The following is a 14217-nucleotide window of genomic DNA, read 5'->3' on the forward strand; positions in this document are numbered from 1 at the left end:
TTGTCACATAAATCTCTGTCTGGAGATCACTTGGACTGATGTGAAACATTAGTTACCTGCTTTGTATTGCTGCATTTCATCAGAGAGGAGGCAAACTATCCCATGGAGCCTGACAGTTTTCTTTGGTGTCTAGATTGTATTGTAATATTTATACACTGTGTGATACCACCTTGTGATACTGTATTAAAAAATCTAATAAAAAAGATACTTAAAAAAATGTGTGAGTAATTTTTTTTTGGTAATCTATGCTTTGGTAATGTGTGATGCACATCTAAGTCAGTTGCAGAAAATCTGAGATTGTTTTATTGTGCCTGAAATTACTTCTTGCAGTGTGAAACTGATTTGAATAATGCATCTCAGGGGAAAAAAAAAAAGAGCCTTCCAAAATAATCTCTCCCCTCAGAAGTATTTTTCAGTCTCAGTGGAGACAGCAACATGATGTTTCTTGGTGTTGGTTTGGTTATTAAATCTTCTTGCCTAGTGGAGCATCTGGGCATTCTCAAAGTAGCAAAAGTGCTGGGGTGAGTCTGGCAAGCAGCAGTGCCAGCTCCTCCCAGGGCCTGGGTATCTGCCAGGTTGTGTACCTCTGGCTTAATGAAAGCCCCAAAAATGCAATTACTTGGCAGTGACCTTGATAAATTCTGGTAATTCTGAATTTATGGCAGTAACTAATACAGAGATGGTGTGTGTTTTCTTTCAGACCTCAGAATATATCATTCAAGCCTACAAGTATGGTGCATTTGAGAAGATTCCAGAATTCATTGCATTTAGAAATAGGCTGAACTCTTCCCTTCACTTTGCCCAAGTTCGCATGGAGCGGATGTTGTTAGACCTCTTACTTGAAGCAAATATGTAAGTGCAGCAACCATGAGTGCACAGCCTGTGTGTGGAAAAAAAAAAAAACTGCATAGGTGGAACACTGGCCTAGTGAGACCTTAGTTGCATTTGAAGCTCTTCAGCAAAAACCTGTGAGCTACTTTCTTGTGCTTGTAATCTGCTCTTGCTTCAGCATCCTTGTCAGTACCACTTGTGTGTAACATTTGTGGCATCAGAAGGGTTGAGCCAAGGAGAGAATGTGGTCTTTTAGTGAGCTGTGTTTGCTGTTTGCAGTGATCAAATGTTTGATTTGATGGTGCTTGTTCTTGTGTACAGATCAACCAGTTTAGAAGAAAGTATAAAGTCCATGAGTCTGAGCCCAGAGGAGGATGACATTCCATGGAAGGATTTGCGTGACAACAGAGACCTGACAGTCTTGTTTAACTGGGATCCAAAAGACAGGTGGGTAGAACTATCCTCACCTGTACAGCCACACCTTCTCCTTGCAGCACCTGTCAGCAAAGGGAACCCATTCAGGGAAACTGCCTTATTTAAATGTTCTCCAGGCTGGCTAACTGCAAACTTAACAAGCATCGTTCATCACTTCTAGCAGTGCTGCCTTTTTACATATTAATACAGTTCTCTGAATTTCTGCCCACTCCTCTTCCTTCATACAGTATTTGGTAACTTTGGGTAGGGTGTTGTACCTGAGTGAAGCTTGCTACTTTGCAAAACTGAAGCGAATTGCCTGAAAACATTTGGTGCCTTTCTCTAGGGACATTTCTGAAGAACATAGGAAACTCTCACTGGAGGAAGAAACCATGTGGTTGCGAATCCGGTCTTTAACTTTAAGGCTAGTGAGTGGACTCCCAACTCTTAGTCACACAATCCAACCAAAGAACTCTGAAAAGACTGCAGAGAACGGCGTCTCATCCAAGATCGATACAATTCGATCCCTGCTTCAGCAACTGGAAGCGGCAGTGGATTCAGGGAAGAAGTTTCTAGAACAAAAAATTCAGGTACCCCTTAAGGAAAAAAAAAAAAACCTTAAAAAAAAAAAATCCCCAAATATTAAGTGGCCGTGAATGCAAGCAGAGAAACTGAATGCATCTTGTAACGTCCAGCAGGCTGCAGAGTGCACGTAACTGACCCTGAGTTTGTAGTGTATGAATCTGACTGAGAGATGTGCCAGAGACAGACACTGTGTTCTGGATCAGGAAAAGCTGCAACACCTTTATCTTTTTCTTTGCTTCTTGCCTAGTATCCTGTCCTTGGCCCTCCTCCTACCCGAATGGCTGGCTTCTTCAGTAATGGCAGCTGTCAATGCCAGACTAGCTTGTTTTATCTTGTTAGTGATATTTATGAACTAGATACCAATGGCTTAGGTAAGTGTTTGAGGGGCAGGGGTTTAACCAGATTGTCGTGATGTGTGGTGGGAGGGAGCAAGGTGGGTCTTTGTTTAGTTTGAAAACTTGGGTGTTGGCTGATTGGGACCCAAACTGTTGTTTGTCTGTTAATTTTTTGAATGGCACTGGCTTCTCTGGGAGACAACGCCTTAATTTTTAATGTATTATGCAAGTCTTCATTTTTGTACAGTGTTTGTTGGTGTAATACTGGATCCTCTTTGAAAGCAGTTGCATTTGCTTTTGACAGCTAACACTAAACTACATTCAAATGCCTCTGATTTTTCTGGAAGCAGAAAATACACAAACTTGTAGTTTATGACTACTTCTCTTTTCTTTCAGAAGATTCAGCAGAAATCCAGGAGAGGATAGGGAATAGTTTCAAGTCTTTAATAGAACGACTAACAGGTAAATGGTAACTCAAGAATAAACACTGGTACCTAAGGTAGTGCTTTGTGGTGCTCTAAGAATGTGCTGCTGAGTGTGCTGCAGTCATGGCCAGTGTGTTAGTGCATCTGCAGACCCCTTTGAAAGATACTGAAGAACAAGGCTGGGATTCCCCTTGGCTTGTGTGCTGGTGGAGCTCTTGCATGCCACAGAATGTCATTATGTCCTTTCATTTGGCTACCTTGCAGCTGAGTCTTAGCAATTGTTGTCTCCCTGGAACTTGGTCTAATAAATGGAGTGGAGATACTGTTAGTAGTGGAGTACAATTCAGAGTAAACTTCAGAGCCAGACCTTCTGAGAGGCTTTGGTCAAATTTATCATTTACTGCTCAGCAGTCAGTCCTCTGACAGCTTTGCACGCTGCACCGAGGTAATTACTGTACACAAAATACACATTTAAGTTAATCTGCATGTTCTTAAAGCTTTTCTTTCTTCTTTTCAGACTTGTTCAATAAATGTAAAGGTGATTTGATTGAAGTCACAGATGGCACCTTGAAAACTCATCCAAACCTGTTAGAAAACCTGGTCTTCTTTGTTGAGGTATTTTTTGATTTGGAAACTATAAGTTTTGGAGTACTTTAGAGTAGAAATGTTGGAATTAAAACACAGTGGAAGTTCTTTGAACTCATGAAAGTTTTTGTTGCATATTCTAACTACTCTGAGTCTTATCAGTAGGAACACTAAAATTACTGGAGGAACCTTCTGTAAGTGCAACTTGTTACCTTTTTTTCCAGACGATCTCCATTGCCTTGTGGGTATCAAGTTACTGTGACAGCGTCCTCCGACCTTTTAAATCCAACCTGCAAAAAAAGAAGAAGAAAAAAAAAGAAAGCAGTGTAGCTATGGTACACAGTATTTTTTTTTTCTTTTCCTCCCCAAATCCACCTCGTTTACACTGAGAGAAAAAGAATAATTATTTGAATAGGCATTAATGTGTGCTTATAAATATTTGTTTTTCTAGCCACCTGTATTTACACATTTTCTGGATTATGTTAATGAACTACAGACATTAACTTCCAATGTAATAGATCACATCAAAGGGCTTGAAATCATTCTGACTGCACTAAAACTTGAAGAGCTGTCCCTCAAGGACACTCTGCATTTACAGGTAAGAACTCCTTCTGTGCACTATACATTCGTGGGTGACTGATGACAACCTGTATGTACATGCTTATGGCATGGTTTTGTTGGAGTTTCTTTACCCCAAAATGTTTCATTGGAAGGAAAAAAGGAAAACAAATGAAAAAAAAGAAATCCCATGTGTTATGACTGAATTAATTGACTCTTAACCAGGCATTAGGGAGCAGGCTGCTAGAAAGCTTAGTTTGAGTGGTAAGTTAGGTTTTTTCAGTCACTGTTGACTTTGCCTCATCTGGTCAGCTCTGGCTCACTGCAGAAAATTGCAAAAAATGAGATCTGTACACAGAAATTTAAAATTGTGGTGGGTGTGTTATTGAAGAAAAACTTCAGGTTTAAACATTATTATCTTGTCTGTGTTATGACTTAATTATCTGTGTTCTAGCGTGCCATAATGATTGCAAAATACTTATTCCAGGAAACATTTGAGATTGACCTGCAGTTGATTAGTCACTTCCCTGGTAACAATTACTTGATCCTTAAAGACAACCAAGTGGCAAATCCCTCCCCTCAGCTATGCAGGGGAGAACCAAAGGCAGGATTAATAGGGCCTGCACATGCCAAACCTCATGTCAAATTTAGACATGTGAAGCATGTGCCTAATGAGGAAATTTGGCTTTTTAAAGCACAGCAATCAGAGAAGAGTTAAACTTTGTGGCAGACAAGTTGACAATACTGTCAGAAGGGATCTTCTAGCAGTTCAGTACCGTGAAGGTATTTGTTTAAACATTGATTGAGATCCTGAGAGTAGTGTCAGGGTCCAGCTTAAAAAGCCTGGAGGTGACTGAAAGCATGGAACTTGAATTTGGGGAAATTTGGCCAATATGGCATTGGCATTCACGTTTGTCTACATGGGAGATCTGCAGGCTTTTGAATTGGGCAGGATTTCAAAGCTGCACCCAGATATTTCAGAATTGCACTTCTGAACCCTTAATCTGCTGTTAGACAGCTTGTACTTTTTTCATCTCCACTTTAAAGGATTAACCATTTCTAGGTAACTGTTGATCTTTCTGGGTCCTCACTGAGTCAGCAAATTCCTCTATCTTCCCTTTGATGCAAAGCACAGGCAGATCTGCAAAACCCAGCAGCTGGATTCACATGGATTTGAGCAGAAGCATCAGTGTTGCCTGATCAGCCTGGGCTTTTTAGAAAACTGCATAGTAAAGGGAATCTGTTCCCTCTGGGAAAGCTGGATACCAGTGACTCCACTTGTTCTGTGCAAGAAATTCTCTATTTCAATAAGTGCTGACTAAATTAAAATGCTAAATGCAGTCTCAGCCACAAGTATTTTGCACGTGGATGTTTCCAGAAGTGTTGAAGAAATGTGAATGTGTTACCAGCCCTGTCTGCAGGAATTTTTGCTGTTGCTTATGCTGTGCTGATGGCATTCCCCTTGTAAACCTATACTGTGGTCCTCATGAATTTCTTATCAGTCTTTGAAAGGATGGAGGAAGCTTAACTGGAGGAGGATTTAAACAGTTGCCCTGGAGTGAATAATTTCTCTTTTGCATTTTGCAGGAAGAAGAAAAGTTTACAAAGACTGTGCAAGGGAAGGTCCAGAGCAGTTACCATCACTCAGTTCAGGAAATTGGAGAGCTGCTGAAAAAGAGACTCGATACCATTAAAAAACTAAAGATTTGAGAAATGCATCCTTGACAGACTCCACAGGGGAGTAACACCAGAGTCCCAGACAGAAGCAACATCCAATTTACCATCACTTTAATCCAGAACTTCCTCATAATGCATGAAGGACTTAAAATCATAAAACAATTTTTTTAGGTATTACAGATGTATTGAGCTGATTTAAATTATTGTACATAAATGAGAAGCAGGGACCCTCACCAGGGTTTGACCACTTTTTATACATGTTCATAAGCATATTGCAACAGGAGAAAATTAACTTTCTTCCCTTTTGATCTCTAGAAACAACTGGAGATGGTCTTTAGAAGCAGCAATAGAAATCCAGTGTAAAGCATATATCTCAAAGGAGTTGTATTTTCATCACCATACAGTGTTTATAATTTTTGTATGGTCTTTGCCTTAGAAATGCAGAAATTGTAGTTGCCCGCATCCAGCCACCTCCAAGGAAACGAGCCCGTTCCAGAGCTGCTGATTTTGTCCACAAGCCACTTGGTCCTGCTGAACTTTTTGGGTGGGGAGAGGTGAGGCTGTGCTGGAAGAACACACCACACACACACAGACACACCTCTGGGTACAGCCCTCAGCAGAGCCCAGCCCTCCCTGGCAGGTTGGGAGAATGAGGTGCTGGGAGGAGGGGGCAGGTTGCTCTGAGGAGGGCAGAGGTGGTGTCAGTGTACACACAGGCTGGTTTCACATTTGGAAAAAAAACTGCAAACCTGATGAGGAACAAACTTGGCTGTTAAGCTTTAGACAGAGATGGGAATCAGTGTTTCAGAAAAAAAAAAAAAAAAGACAAAGCCAGAGACCTTGTATATAGTAGCTGCAGTGAAGTCTGACACTGTGGTCTGATTTCATGTCAGTTTAATGTAAAACAGCAATCATGACTTTTAAAAAGTGTATTTAGATTACTGAAACTTTAAGACTTAAATATTTTAATAGAAATTAAATCCTATTGGCTTTGGTTTTAAGTTGGCAGTGGTAACTTTTGCTTTCGCTGTGGTATGAGGCTGAGAATACTTTTTGTAACTTGTATGCTTGCTTTTTGCAGTTGATCTTTGATTATTCAAGTACTAGCTCCTTAGGTGTTCTGTTAGTGCAATTGCATCATCTGCTCCTTCTGAATCTGCATTTCTGCTGTTGTTTTTTTTTTTCTTTTTCATTTTAAAGGAGCAATGCAGCCTAAAATTGGTAGGTGAAGAAATGACATGTACCTGCAGTACACGAGATAGGTCAGACTACAGTTTCCTCATCTTCTGATTTAAAGCAGCTAGTGTCTGAAGTCTATATTTAAAGAGAGCTGACAATCCTATCTTTGTCATCTCTTCTGAGTATGTTTTGTTAGTAATGCTAGAATGTTGATAAGAGTATTTTTTTAAAATAAATCCCCAGTGTAAAAAAAAAAAAAAAAAAAACCACCAAAAAAACACCACCACCACATTGCTGCTCTTCCTGGATTTAGTTTTGCTTTGCCCCATCCTGAAAGGGAAAGAAGAATGTCTGCAGGTAGTCAGAATTGTAATGGATGTCCTGATTATTTAATTGCAATGTCTGGTAAGTGCTCTGGGTTGGAGGAATACCAAAATGTGTTAAGTCTGTTTTATAGTAATATTTTTCCTTAAAAAAAAAAAAAAAACAAAACAACCAAGCAAACCACAACTGAACTCTTATCTGTTGTATAGAAGCACCTTTTGGGAAGGAAGGGTGTGCTCCTAAATTAAAGCAAGACTGCTGACTGAAGTTGATGCTTTGAAGTGTGTAGGGTAAGTGAAACAGTCCCATTGCTGAGATGCTGCAGTTCTAACGAAGCACTGAGCCAGAAATCTGCACTGCCCCATCTCATTGAGAAGGCAAATGGTCCATGTCCCTGTCCTCTCCCTCCCTGTGGCTGTGCTACCCAGAGGGCTTTGTGCAGACACCAGCACTGAATGCAGAGCTGGCACAGCACCTGCATCCAGAGGGGACAGCCCAGGGGCTGGTTTATGCTTTACTTTCCTTCTACAGCTGCTACAACAGCTTGAACTCAACCAATTGTATCTATAAGGAATGGTGAAAATGTAAATGAAGAGTAATGTTGCTAGAACTAAGCTTTTGAATCCTCCTGTGTGCTGGAAAGCAGAACTTAAAAAAAAGGTTTTCTGCATTGGCTTTCCTAAAAGAAGAATTGAAACTGCAGAGGGGAGGTGGGGGGAGGATGTGTGTCATCTGAAGCAAAGTCTGAGGAGAGATGGAACCATGGCTTCCCTTCACAGCCCAGGTCCAGCCTTGGCTGGTCACTCAAACCCTCCCTGTGCCAGCACGGGCTGTGCACCGTGTTAGCTGCTGTCCCCTTGCTGGTTGCAGCCACTGGTGAACAAGAACCTTGTCCAACAAATGCAATTTTTTGATTGCTCAGTTCTTTATAGACCCAGGTACCATCTCTTCACAAGCTCTAGTTTCTCTTCAGGAAGAGGTGGAATACAAAAATTGACAATGCACTGACTTGGGGGCTGGGTTGAGGGAGAGGGAGAATTTCTCTCCCCTTATAGATTGTGTACAGTTAAATATATATTTCTTACAAAAGATCATTTCCCCTCCAGAATATGTCCCACAGGGACCTGGTAAGAAGTTCGAGCTATAACCAATTGCTGCTCTTCCCTCTTTTCCACTCTTTGGATTTTTTTTTCTTGTTTTTTTTTCTTTTTCCTTTATTTTGTGGTGAATTGAAAAACAGACTAGAAGAAGCTACCAAGACTACTGTTTACAGACTGAAAAAATACTGCTTTTATACTACTGGGATCATGAGCCACGGTCCTTTTACAGATTTCCTCAACTCTTTGCTTAAAACCAGTGTCTAATGTAGATAAAGGTCAAAAGTCCTACCCTGCATTGTCTACATATAGGACAAGATGTACAATGATGTTTGTGTTGCCCATCTTTTTTTTGTATTTTTTAACTGTCAAATTGCATTTATATTTTGCAGTCATTGATAATCAAGACTTTATTTTAACGGCTAGTAATCTTAGAGGGGTGGGTTTTTTTGTTGTTGTATCTGCAGCCTTATCTGAACTTTCTCTTCCTTGATTATTCATTGTTAATTTATGACTGTAGAAGATTTGTATGCCTCAGCCTTCTACGGATTTAAGTGACACAACTGCAATTGATCTGCTTTAAACTGGATGGGTTTATAATTTATATAAAAGTCGGTTTCGTTACAAATTAGTATTGTTGCCTCATGTTTTTCTAGCTCGAGGGTCTGGAAGCGCGTTGTTGAGGCGTGTTACCCGGGTGCAGCGCAAACAGAAAACGGAGCTGGATGGAAAAGAGGGGAGGGGGAAAACGCTCATTGCTTTCCACCTGTGCACTGGATTGAGAATAATGGCTGCGGGGGTCAGGGGGGCAGTGCTTGGAGCTTCTCCCCGTCCCCGCAAGCAGGAGCTGCCTGAAGCAGGTAGCGGGACCACGATACAGCAGCCTAAACAGTTCGACAAGGCAGCCTGCTCCACCGCCGAGGTCCGGGCGGGGTGGGGCGGGGCGGGCATACTCCTCGGACCGGCGGGGCGGGGCGAGCCCCCGGCGCTCCGCACCATCACGTGGCCCCGGTAGCCTCGCTCCCTCTGCGCTCCGCCATGGCTGCGGCGGCCGCTGCTTCGCTGCTCCTCTGCCTGCTCGGCTTGGCGCTGCCCGGTGGCGGTGCGCTGCACACCAAGGGCTCCGTTCCCCTGGACGCCATCACCTTCTACAAGGTAAGGGTCCGGCAGAGCGTTCCGGGGGAAGGGGGTGGGCGGCCGCTCCGGGAATGTGGCGGCCATGGCAACAGGTGGATGGCCGCGGAGCGGGCGTGGGGTGTGGGTGCGGGAGCTGAAGGAGCGGAGCCAACGCGGGGTCGCCACGCTCGCCACCGCCGTCGGCGCGGGGGTGCGCGAGGGCTCGTGCAAGGGCCGGGGCTGCGGGCCCGCCGCGCCACAGCCAATAGGAGAGCGGCAGCCGCGGCCGGCAGCCAATCAGCGCTGTCCAAGTGGAGCAGCGGCGCCGCCGCCCGGGCACCGCTGCGGACGGGGCTCGGGGGGCCGGACCCGGCCCGGCGCGGCCCGATTCGGTCCGGTCCAGTCCTGCGGAGTTCGGATGGCCGCCGCGGCCTGACTCGGCCGTTCTAGTTCCTCCGCCGCGGCCTAGTGCCGGGCCGGCTCCCCGCGCCCCTGGTCAGGGAGCAGAAGAGCCGCTGTGGGTTGGCTCCTGCTCTGCCGGTGCCGGTGAGCCAGAGCGAGAGGGAGCCGGGGCCATGCGCGCTTTCCGCCTTGGCCGGTTTCACTTAGTTTTTGTTCACGAAACAGCAAGCAACAGGCTCCTGCCAGACGGAGCTTGCAAGGCTTTTCTCTGCCCAGCTCGGGGCAGATGGCGAGGCACCCATCCCGAGGGACTCATCGTATAGCAGGATTAAAGCATGTGCTGGAGCAGGATGAGCAGAAGAGAGAACAACCAGCTGAGCTGTTTGAAAAGTCTGCCCTAAACAAACTGATCAGGCTTCAGCAAATACTTCTGACCACGGGCCAGCTCTGCGCTTCACTTTTTTGCTGTGACAAACCATTTTTGGTATTTAAACACTACAACACTTAGCAGCTTCCAGCTCTTCTGCCACTAGAAGAATTAAATCAGCAGCGGGCTGGCTTTAGAAGACCACCAGAAATACTGCAGCTCTTAACTCCTGCCACGTTCCTGTTCTACCAGAACGGCAAAGAAAGGAATGAGCAGGCCCAGGACTGAAGCCGTGTTAATAGCTGCAGCCTGAGGAGTGCTTGCAGGGCACTGGGTAGGTGGGGACCAGTGTTGCAATCTGAACCTGTTCGCTCGAGAAAGGAGATTTTGCAAGGTCTCATCCTGCAAGGGAAAAAAATCCCAAACCAGGCAACAGATCCATTTCCAAGCTCATCTGAAAGGGCATCATTCAAGCAGAGCAAAATTCAAAAGAACAGCACAAGCAAAGATGAGTAAAACCACAAATTGTCTGTTGACTGAACCAGTCCTGCACCTTTAGGGTCTCTCTATGCCACATCTCAGCTCAGAGCCACAGTTCTGCTGGGACACTTCAGAGTGACATGAGAGCTGTCCTGTCTCCTCTTAATGTCCCACTGGCAATTGTTCAGCCAACTCCCTGCCCAGATGCTAATCAGATTTACAGTAAGCAAATCATGTATAATTGAAGGGGTTATCAGGTGCCCCAAACCAATTGCATGCCATGGTTACCAGTGTAGGGATACGAGCACCCAAAGCTCAGTCTTTCCTCCACGCTGCAGTGAGTCATTTTTGAAAAGCTATAATTATAAAATTTCCACTCTTTTGCATCCCTTCATTGCACAGGGAAAGAAGAACAAGCTAAAGCAACCTTAGGTGACTTATAGATTACTCAAAGCTGACATGCTAACGTTGTGTCCTTTCTCCCACCACCACCCCTTTCTTGTTTTAGGTGGTTCCAAAGCATAAGTTTGTGCTGGTGAAGTTTGATACGCAATACCCGTACGGCGAGAAACAAGATGAGTTTAAAAAGCTGGCAGAGAGCTCAGGCTCCAGTGATGATCTGCTGGTGGCTGAAGTGGGGATATCAGGTGAGGAGCTCCGGACTCAATGAGTAACAGGATGGGCTGGTGTGGAGAAAATAAACTTCCCTGCAGTTCCTGATGAAAACAGGCTCTGAGGTAATTCTGATAGCGATAAATGAGCGGGGCCAGCCCTGCCAGCCCAGCACTGGCTGGTGGCTGAGCCCTGCTGCTCTGCCTCCCACTGGGAGCGTGGGAGTGCTGCTTATTATCTCTGCTCTGCTGGTTAATGAAGCAAGGCAGCCCACGCTGCTAAACTGGCTGCCACCCGCCTCAGTCCTAGCCCTATCTTTTTTTTTGTTTTCTTTCCTTGCAGAAAGAAACTTTTTCATCCATTTGTAGGGTACCTGGCTTAAAAGAATAATGTTTTAGGCACAAGCCTGGACAAATGAAGCAAATGTGGTGTGATTAATTTGTTGTAGCAAACCCTCCGGGGTTTTTTTTGTTGGTAAAGCACAGAAAGTGGCTGTAGTGCTGTGGTTGTCCTTTAAGAGAAAAGCAGTGCAGAATGGATCACTGTCCCCCTGCTCCCTCTTCTTTTGTAAGTAGAATTAAGAATTTAAGCTTATAGGAATTGTCAGAGCTGGGAAGTTTCACCCTCACTGACATTTTTAAACATTCATGGATTTAGCTGAGTAGCAAAGGTCAAAACCTCTTTAAGTTATGTTTTCTATCCTCAAGGAGAAATATAATTTATGTAAAATAAGAAACTACCTTGTAGCTTCATGTGCTGTCAGAGCTAAAACATGTCAGTGTACGTGCTGCACATAGATCAGGAAAAAAATCCATTTAACTTAACAGATCAAATAAACCCAGAGCAAAACAAAGGGAAAATGGCTATTAATTTCCCATAAAGAAGACAGGGTTTATCCTGATGTTAGCTTACACTATCACAGTCGCAGCAAAGCAGTGATAGAGTCTTGTATTTTTAATTTGGAAAATGTAAGGTTGGTTTGCCTTGCACAAATCATTTTTTGGGGTGTTTTTGTTTCACTGTATGACATTGCCTGGCAAAGAGGTTTATTAGGATGTGGTTAAAATCTGGAGACATAGTTATCAATTCATGTAAAAGAGAATCCTAAAATGTCTTTTTCTTCTGATTAACGTACTGTACTTTTCTGTGTTTCATTTTCTCTTGGCAGATTATGGTGATAAACTGAACACTGAGCTGGGAGAAAAGTACAAGTTGGATAAGGAAAAATTCCCCATTTTTTACTTGTTTCAGGATGGTGACTTTGACAATCCTCTGCCTTACAGTGGCGAAATCAAGGCTGGGGCTATTCAGCGCTGGCTGAAGACCAATGGCATCTATCTGGGGATGCCAGGCTGCCTGAAAGAGTATGATCTGCTGGCCAGCAAGTTTGTGAGCACCAGTGAGAAATCAGAGCGCCAGTCCCTCCTGAAGAAGGGGCAAGAGAGTTTAGTAAAAACGAAAGAAACCGAGAAAAAGTCAGCTGAGCAATACTTGAAAATTATGAGCAAGATACTGGAGCAGGGAGAAGAGTTTGCTGCTAATGAAGTCGTCCGAATCACAAAACTAATTGAGAAGAACAAAATGAGTGATGGAAAAAAGGAGGAGCTCCAGAAAAGCCTCAATATCCTTGCTTCTTTCCTGAAGAAGAATAGTGAAAAAGATGAGCTCTAATATGGGGGAGAACTTTGTACAAGCTGTGAAACACTGTCAAGAGTCCTAACCAGTTCTCCTTATGCAAGCAAACTTCCCGCTGTCTTCAAGAGAGCAGCAGATTTCCTTCTGGTATTCTCAGTTTTGAAGATCAAGAGGAAGATACTCCTGAAAACCACAGTATTCTAAATGTTGGAAAATTCACCTTAAAGCAAGACGCCAGTATTGTGTAATATTATTCAGTAACAGTGTTAAAGTAAAATGGAAAAAAAAAAAAAAAAAAAAGCACTAGATTGGCCTGAAGCACATTCCTGGTGGTTTTTATAGCTGTTCCCCAGCAAACAAATAATAAAATTCAGCCTCACATTCCATCTTACATGTTGTAAAAGGTACAGTTCAGGTGCCCCTTGCATTCCCATCTTTTCCTGTTCTTAGAGCCTTTGGGTTTTGTGCTTTTTAATCCCCCCTTTCTACTATCTTTAGGAGCTTTCCCAAAAGCTCTCCTCTGAATTGTGTTCTCCTTACCTGTTGTTGACTAAGAGACTCAGAGTTTCCTTTTTCTGCCTTCTCCTTCAGTGGCTCCTGTCTCTGTTTGGCTTGGGCATCAGCCAAATGCTGGCAGACATATCAAGACAGGTTCTCCACGTATCAGAACTTGCTCCTCATCTTCTGTCCGGAACAGCCATTTCAGCAAATGTTCTCCCAAAGTCATTTGTTGTACCCTGACAGAGCGAGTGATTTGATCTTTGAGCAAGGGCAGAGCGTCCTTGAGGTGCTATTATGCTTAGGCTCGCCAGTTTCTACAAAAAAAATGTGGTTCTTTTCAGTCCTTGATGAGGTCAATCTGGGTGAGTTTCCTTATGGCTGAAGAGCACATGTGATACCTGTGTTTTCATACCCTAGCTTCATTTCCCAGGTTCACCATAAAGAAGGGCGAGACCAATGAGGATGTCTGAAAGTCTCAAGCTATGGCTAACAAAATATTTTCTCCAACTTTATCTTCAGAAGCAATTGACAGCATCAAATTAAAGCTCCATCAGCAGTTGGTTTTAAATGTTTTGAAATGAGAAAGCAGGAATACTCGTGCACTTAGGAGCCCCATCTATACTATTTTAATGGAGATACCTGGACCAGGGATCAAGTCAGTCTTCAAAACTTGATGCTGCATGTGCTGTTCACACTGTGTGGATTTCAGATGGTGGCCTGGAAGATGTTGTGCTCCTGATCAGGGTCATAGAGAGCTGAAAAGATAAAACACCTGAGCATTTTACCTGAAGACGATGCTCTGAGCTAAGCAAAACTGGTTTCTGTGGGAGCTTTGCTGCCTTTTGAATCCTGCGGTGGGTACACGGGGCAGATATTGCTGCGAGATAAAATGTGTTAAATAATGCTATAATAAAAAAAGTTGGTTCCAGTTAACAGCTGCTGCTTAAACTGCTTTCTAGAGAAAATAATGATGATTTAGCTGTTAGAGGAGAGAGCGGTTGATGCCACCTGGACCCAAAAGGAACGCACCGGAGGCGAAGGGTTTCACGAAGCGGCGGGAGGCTGTCTCTCGGGCGCCCCCTCCCCATGAGGAA

At 43.8% G+C, this 14217-nt stretch overlaps 2 protein-coding genes across 2 annotated transcripts in view; both read left to right on the forward strand.

The window, feature by feature from the left end:
• Positions 1 to 8638, forward strand: part of NAA25 (N(alpha)-acetyltransferase 25, NatB auxiliary subunit) — a 28132-nt gene extending 19494 nt beyond the window's left edge. The window contains exons 16-24 of the mRNA XM_030460755.1: positions 701 to 852; positions 1153 to 1278; positions 1592 to 1835; positions 2078 to 2201; positions 2562 to 2627; positions 3108 to 3205; positions 3400 to 3510; positions 3627 to 3773; positions 5321 to 8638. Coding sequence (XP_030316615.1) covers positions 701 to 852; positions 1153 to 1278; positions 1592 to 1835; positions 2078 to 2201; positions 2562 to 2627; positions 3108 to 3205; positions 3400 to 3510; positions 3627 to 3773; positions 5321 to 5443 — 1191 coding nt within the window. The 3' untranslated portion in view covers positions 5444 to 8638. The remainder of the gene's footprint in view (positions 1 to 700; positions 853 to 1152; positions 1279 to 1591; positions 1836 to 2077; positions 2202 to 2561; positions 2628 to 3107; positions 3206 to 3399; positions 3511 to 3626; positions 3774 to 5320) is intronic.
• A 352-nt stretch (positions 8639 to 8990) lies between these two features.
• Positions 8991 to 14056, forward strand: ERP29 (endoplasmic reticulum protein 29). Its single transcript, XM_030460762.1, has 3 exons — positions 8991 to 9165; positions 10884 to 11022; positions 12156 to 14056. Exons 1-3 carry the CDS (start codon positions 9049 to 9051, stop codon positions 12656 to 12658), a joined length of 759 nt encoding a protein of 252 aa, XP_030316622.1. The 5' UTR covers positions 8991 to 9048; the 3' UTR covers positions 12659 to 14056.
• The last annotated feature ends 161 nt before the right edge of the window (positions 14057 to 14217 follow it).

Source organism: Calypte anna, chromosome 15 (assembly GCF_003957555.1).
Source record: "Calypte anna isolate BGI_N300 chromosome 15, bCalAnn1_v1.p, whole genome shotgun sequence".
NCBI lineage: Eukaryota > Metazoa > Chordata > Aves > Apodiformes > Trochilidae > Calypte > Calypte anna.